Source organism: Saprolegnia diclina (assembly GCF_000281045.1).
Source record: "Saprolegnia diclina VS20 unplaced genomic scaffold supercont1.45, whole genome shotgun sequence".
Taxonomy (NCBI): domain Eukaryota; phylum Oomycota; class Saprolegniomycetes; order Saprolegniales; family Saprolegniaceae; genus Saprolegnia; species Saprolegnia diclina.
The window spans coordinates 152356-158905 of NW_008246112.1; the positions used below are offsets into that span (position 1 = coordinate 152356).

General features: G+C 57.0%; 2 protein-coding genes across 2 annotated transcripts; both read right to left on the reverse strand.

The window, feature by feature from the left end:
* Window positions 1-303: 303 nt before the first annotated feature.
* On the reverse strand, window positions 304-3629 carry SDRG_11879 (hypothetical protein; the record flags this gene model as incomplete). Its single annotated transcript, XM_008617933.1, has 4 exons — window positions 304-356; window positions 704-1302; window positions 1350-1396; window positions 1662-3629. 4 exons carry the CDS (start codon window positions 3627-3629, stop codon window positions 304-306), a joined length of 2667 nt encoding a protein of 888 aa, XP_008616155.1.
* Window positions 3630-4856: 1227 nt separating this feature from the next.
* SDRG_11880 (hypothetical protein) lies at window positions 4857-6397 on the reverse strand. The gene is made up of 4 exons (XM_008617934.1): window positions 6344-6397; window positions 6169-6297; window positions 6053-6122; window positions 4857-6009 (listed from the first exon to the last, which is right to left on the reverse strand). Exons 1-4 carry the CDS (start codon window positions 6386-6388, stop codon window positions 4910-4912), a joined length of 1344 nt encoding a protein of 447 aa, XP_008616156.1. The 5' UTR covers window positions 6389-6397; the 3' UTR covers window positions 4857-4909.
* Between the last annotated feature and the right edge of the window lie 153 nt (window positions 6398-6550).

A 6550-nucleotide genomic window follows, 5' to 3' on the forward strand; every position in this document is an offset into this window, starting at 1 on the left:
GCCCGAGCGGCAGCGCGTACGTCATACCCAAAGCATTTGTGATGGTAAACCCGTCGCTCCACCCGACCGATTTGTAGTTTTGCCACTGGAGTTGGTACGTGGAAATACCATGCTTTTGCCAATAGTCGACTTCATCGAGGATCGAAGTGTGGACCATTGCTGACGGTACTGTCGTTTGAAACACACCCGACGGCTTGCACTCCTCTGTCGGGCGGTCCGAGTACAGGAGCCTGCGTACGACCTCGCGCGAGCTATGACTCGGCGAGTGGGGTCCACCACGGGATGGAACTCTCCCTACGCAACTCACTCCCAACGACCCAGCGCTGGTGCCAACTCCCACGCATTCAGGCGTAGCGCTACGTATGCGAAGTCTTTGTGTCATAATGAAGATAACGCGAAACACGTTCATATATATATATATATACTGTCGTGAGCCACTCTCTCCCTTCGAGCGGCGTTTCCAGGTGCCGTTGAAACCCAATCTCAAACGACGTGCCCCAGCAGCGCATCCAGGCATCCCAGTCGTTGAGATTCCGGAGTCCTGTCTCCAGATACACGGCACCATTCGTTCGCATTGCCCCAGTCTCGCACCGCGCTTGTCGATGCAACGTGGACGCCATGGACCATATACGACGCACGTCCAGCCAGCAGTACTGTGTCGACATCCACGGCAAGCGACATGGATCCATGGCTCGAAGGCTACTGACAATGTCCTCCAAGGCCTGCGACGGTGCGTAGAGCCAACGTCGGGCCGACGTGGGCGGAAACAGGATGCTCGCATCCGGTACGTCGTACGCCTGTGTCGTGTCGGCGTACGTGCCGTCGGCAAGTGCAACCAGACTGTCGTTGGTCGTGTCGAGGATTTGGTTGAGTTGATTGGCCAAAAACGGGTACACGCCCGAGCTGTTGAAGCCCGCCCACATAAAATCGTTGGCTAAGCTCTCTAGCACGATCGAGAGGTACGTGACGTTGCCAAGCAGCGTCAGCACAAGGTACGTCAAGCCGACGCCAACGCCGAGCCAGTGCCGCACGACCGTCGTGCGCGGCGGGGGCGGTAGCACCCCCATCGACAGCACTTTGGACGATATGTCATCGGGCACGGCAAATGGCACTGTTGTCTGCGGCGACGGTAGGTGGTGCCAGAGTTTGCTATTGAACAGATAATGGCGGGTGTGCCACGCGTACTGAAAGAGCCCGCACATGCCCGCTGTGACGGCACTTAGTGGGGCCCCCGAGCACAGCGTACGCGCCGGCAGGCAATGGACGGCGGCGGCCGAGAAATGCAGTGATGGGGGTGCCCCCCTGGAGTGATGACAGAAAGTACGACAGCCCCCAATGACACCAAGCACAATGCCTGCGTGCACTGCGAGAAGAGCGAGAATGCGGGTTGGAAGCCCTATGGCGAGAGTGCCGCTACCGCAGTAGAGCAAGGCATCCATGTCGACTGCATAACACGATCGCGAGATGCTCGCGATCCCACTTGGCGGCCAGTAGTGGTCGAGAACGAGGACACTGAGCCAAGCAAGGCTGGCACTAACGTGCACAACGTGCGATGGTAGGCGTGGGCACACAGGCTGCAAAAGCTCATGGAATAGGTACGATAGCCAAAGCGTCTCGCCCGACAATATACTTGATGCAAGTAGCGACCGGGGAGCTGGCACCAGCTGAAGGAGCGTCGTCTGAACGTTTGCATCCAAAGGTGCGGTGGCCAAGCAGATGAGCGCCGTGCCGCTGCGCACGAGGAGGAGACTTCGGCCAACCCACACGGGACCAACAATCGGTGAGAAGAGCCACCACCGCGACGCCAAGTGCGGCCGATGTATCTTGATACACACTAGAAGACATGCGACAAGGACGAGGCCCAGTGACACCAAGGCCGACGCATACCACAGATAGATGGCCGAGCTGCCCATGCCGTCGCGCTTTGGCAGGTCTTGACTCACCGGCATAGACATGGCCGACAGAAGACGCAGTGTTGCGACGTCACCTTCAAATACGACGACTTCTCGTGAGATCGTAGCCCAGTCAACTAAACTGCCAAGCCCAAAGAAAGTCCACGGACCCTCCAGGACGGCGGCGGTGGCCATTTGAATGTCATTTGGAGTCGATGCGTTGGCGACCATCTGCAGGATGGAGACATCGTCCGCGTCCGACACGACATTGCTCTCAACGCGGATCAGCGCACGCGCCTGCAGACGTGTATAAAGTAGCTGAACGGCCTGTAAGTGGCGTCGGCAGTCGGCGCGTTGCGGCGGGGGGCACAACAAGCACGCCCCATCCTCCACAGTTCCATTGAGAACCGCCATCGCAAAGAGGCTCGAGAGCGGCGCGAGCTGTATCTGTAAGGGTCGTTGCACGTCACAGGCGTCGTCGAAGCGGAAGCTTTCGAGAGCAAACGGCCCCGGTGATCCGTACAAGCAGAGAGGGCTACCGCTGTAAAACAACAGGTCGGCCCACGTTGTTGGGGTCGGGGTCAGCAGCAGCCGCGGAATCGCTTCGTAGGCAGCGAGCAATGTCGTATCTTGACTCAGCGCTGCAGCGATGGTCCCAGCGAGACGCTGCACAGCATCGACGAGACGCATCGGCGGTGGCACCCATCGCTGGTCGACGGACGCCAACGGTCCAAGGTACGTGTGCACGGCCATCTGCAGCGCATTGAGCGGGTACCCGAGTACGTACGCTTCGATTTGATTGGGCATTGTATGGCCGAAAAACAGGGCCGAGGATCGAACGAGGCTTTGGTTGGTCTGGAGCGCGGCTAAATCGTACCCAAGGACAGATTGCAGGTACGAAGTCGTCCACGCACCGCGCGGTATGAACTGGGTAAGCGCCTTGATACTAAACTGCGTTTCGTAGCCGAGTGCGTTGGTGATCGCAATGGCTTCGTCGAGACCGTGGACGACCCGGTTCGAGTAGCTCACGTCATAGTAGGCAAGGCCTGCCGTGCGCCAGATCGCTGCTTCGATCGGCATCGATACGACCGAGTGATTGTCCATGGTATTAAGCCATTCGGTGCCACCAGGTAGCGACGCAACGCCATACCCAATCCGCTCCATGGCCAATGCACTGTGCTGCTGGAGCCACGAGGGTAGGTCCACATTCCGCAAGGTGGTTTCAAAAACCACCGCGCCGTTGGCTGCATAGAGCGCGCGGCAGCGTCTGTCCCGCGCGGCTGTGTGCGCAAGCGACCATCGCCGCGCCAAGTCGACAAAGCAATAGGACGTTGGAAGGTACATGACAAGGACGTTCGAGAGACGGCGGAGGCCCGCAATGCCGGCTTCGATCGTTGCTAAATCGGTATGCAGCACTAGTCGGGGGTAGATGGCGCAAATGACGTCCTCGGATGTCGTACGACGGACAGCGGCGGTGCTGAGTGAAAACGGTGCTGGGAGCAGCGCCGAAGTGACACCGAGCTCCATGTTGAAGCGCCAGCCAAGTGCGTGCGTTACGTTGGAATCGGTGTCAAAGTCGGGCCAGAAAAAGCGGTTGGACGTGTATGGGCCAAAGAGCAAGACACAATAAACACTGAGGACGAGCGAGAAGAGGAGGTACGCGAGACCGAGCCAATCGAGGAGCGACTCGGCACGCGACGGCGGCTGCACGATCAAGTGGACACTGGGGGCGCGCATAAGCCGAGTGAATATCTGAAACGCCGCGACCGAAACTGGGGCCAAAAAGCAACGCTGCTGTGGACGACCAATCAAAACAATGGCTTTTGCAACGCCGACTTGGCGGTCACTCTGGCGTCAGCAAATGAACGTTTATATATGAACATATTTCGCGTTATCTTCATAATTACATTAAGACTTCGCATACGTAGAGACTAGCAATCTCCTTCTTCTTCATTCGCTCGCCGGTCCGTGGCTGCGCAGGCGGCGGCGCGGGGGCTCGTCTGGCTCTTCTGTCGTCGCCCTACGACGCTTGTGGCCGCGGGTGAGGCCCGTGACGACACGGTAAATGAACGTTTAGGTGCCTTATCAGAAGTGGCAAAGAGCTATATATTTGTCGCCAACAGCAACGTGCAGGTCAAATGACCAGAGACGAATTTCTATATGAGCAATCTCGACGAGCGGCTTTCGACAGATGGGCAAAGGTGCCCAAAAAGGTGGGACGACAAAGGCAGGCGTGTACGATTCCCCTACGCACCCAACGTCGCCCTGGTGCATGTGCACTCGCATTTCCGCGTGGGCCTTGCGACTATGGTGACCCTACCCCTACCCTAGCCCTAGCATATTGCAATCTCACTCAGCGCCTTGAAAGTGTAAGGAAAGCACCTTCAGAAGCTCACGCGTCGATGACAAGCCTTCGTCACATTTCGTTCGAGTGGTTTTGTCCAGCCCCTTTCATTGGCTATTTCCCTCTGAGGCTAGGGGCGTTTTCCCGTCACTCGGAGGTTTTGCCCCCCTCTCTCGTCGTTTGTATGTCCCATAATGTCCTGAATACATTCCGGGCCATTGGTCGTGGAGACGTCACGGTCTCTCACTTCTGTTTCGGTTCTGTTCTGGCGTGCTTCCCGCTTGCCTCCTCTTCTTCATTTTCGTAGCTTCGCTCCTCAGCTTTGTGCTTGGCTGCCCACGTGCCAGCTTGACAGAAAGCACAAGTAGACTCTCTAAGAGGGACACTCTGCTGGTTACAATGTTGAAGTTAATGCATTGCATTTTTCCACTACAGAGTCTCAGGGGGTGACAATATGGCAGCAAAATTGCTTTTATAGACAGAGTCTACTCTTTTTGGGATGTCGCTTTTCCAAAATCGCAAAGCACAACCACGCATTTCTACAGCCCACATACGGTGCAGATCGGGCTGGAACCGCCTCATATCATTGTCGAATCCCGGTTTGTACCAGAAGACTGAAATGTCGTCTTTCATAGTAGTGTAGTGTTTTGTATTCGATTAAATACGTTGTAAATCACATGTACGACTGTAGACGCGCCTTGTGGTCATTAAACCATGTTTGCGCCGTCGCTTCCGTCGTAAACTTGTCGCGGTCAAAGAGGACCGCGATCAACTGCTCTTCGTGCGTGTCGTCGCGCCGGCCCATCTGCAAGCACACGCCATCGACGCGCGCGTACTTGTCTTTTTTGCGGTAAATGGACGTTAAATCAAACAACGCTGGGTCCTGGAGCTGAAACCGGCCTTTGACGTCGCTCGACTCGGCGTCAAACTGTGACACGCGAACGTCGACATTGCTCTTGGGCGCGTCTTTGACAACGCCAATCGACGGTGCGAGTGTCGTTTTGTTGATCGTGTCGAGGGCGGCGGCCACATAGGCAATCGTGGCGTCCGTGCGCTCGGTCACCGCCGCGACGTCCAGCTTGGTACTGGTTGTGGCTGTCGTGGCTCCTGTCTTTACCAGCATCGACGTCGACGCGGCAAGCTCCGACTTGACCGAGTCCAAGAGCGATTTAGACGTGGCCGACTTGGCACCTGGTTTGAGCAACACGATCGACTTGTCTTTGGAGAGCGCCGAGGATTTTCTGGCGCGCCCGGCCGACTTGGCGCGCTGGAGTTTCCGAGGCGAGTTGGCGCCGTCCGTGTCCGGTGCTTTTGGTTTCTTGACCAAGCTCGGCTGAAACGTGAGCTCTTTCTCGGCTTCGTCCAATTGGCGCTGCTTCTCGGCGGCTGCCTTTTCCGCTTTTTTGCGCAGCCACTCTTCTTGGCGCTCCATCATGGACATTTGCGCTATCGACTTTCGGGGTGCGTCGGCCTTGTCGGTTTGATTGGTTGCAGGTGCGAGGACGGACACGTCGTCCTTGGCGGGTTCGTGCAACGACTTGGCTTTGGTCGGATGCAGCTTGCCACGAAAGGGACTCGCTGGGTGCAGTGGCACGACGCCGTCGATCGGCGCCGGCTCGTCCGTAGTCGTATCGCTCAGCGGCGACGATGTATGGCTAGCTTGCTCGTCTTCATCCTCGTCATCGACGACCACAGTGGCCATCGGCAGCTCGGGGCTGGTCTCGAATGTGGCAAATTTCTCACAGACGCCCGGAATCCCTTGCAGCTCCGTGACTACGTTAACGTTAAGAACTTATGGTTCCGAAGAAGCGTGTACCAATGTGGTTCCACGCCTTGACGCGAACATGAATGTACTTGTCGCCGCGCGTGAGCTGCTGCGTAATGGTCTATGCACATGCGGTGAACGAGGATCCATCGAGATCTTATTGGTACCTCGATGGTCCCGTCGTCCGGAAGACCGATGCGCAAGGGGTTGGCGCGCAACCACTCTTGCACGACGCGCGCACGGGCTTCCCACCAGTGCACATCGTCCGGCGGCTCCATGACCGGAACAAAGTCCGCCTATACATTTACACTGTGATCTTCGGCGTGTCTTATAGCGCGAAACCATTTGCTGGACGATGACCGCCTTCCGCCGATGCGCCGTGAGCATCACCGAAAGCCGAAATCGGTTATCGAAGGCGAAACCGAAGCCCTTACAAACATCAAGTCTATTTGCTAGCCAATCACGGACCTTCTTGGAACCAAACTGCACCAATCACCGTCCGGTATTATCCTAATCGTGAAGTTTGATGGCCTTCGCATCTCGTTCCAC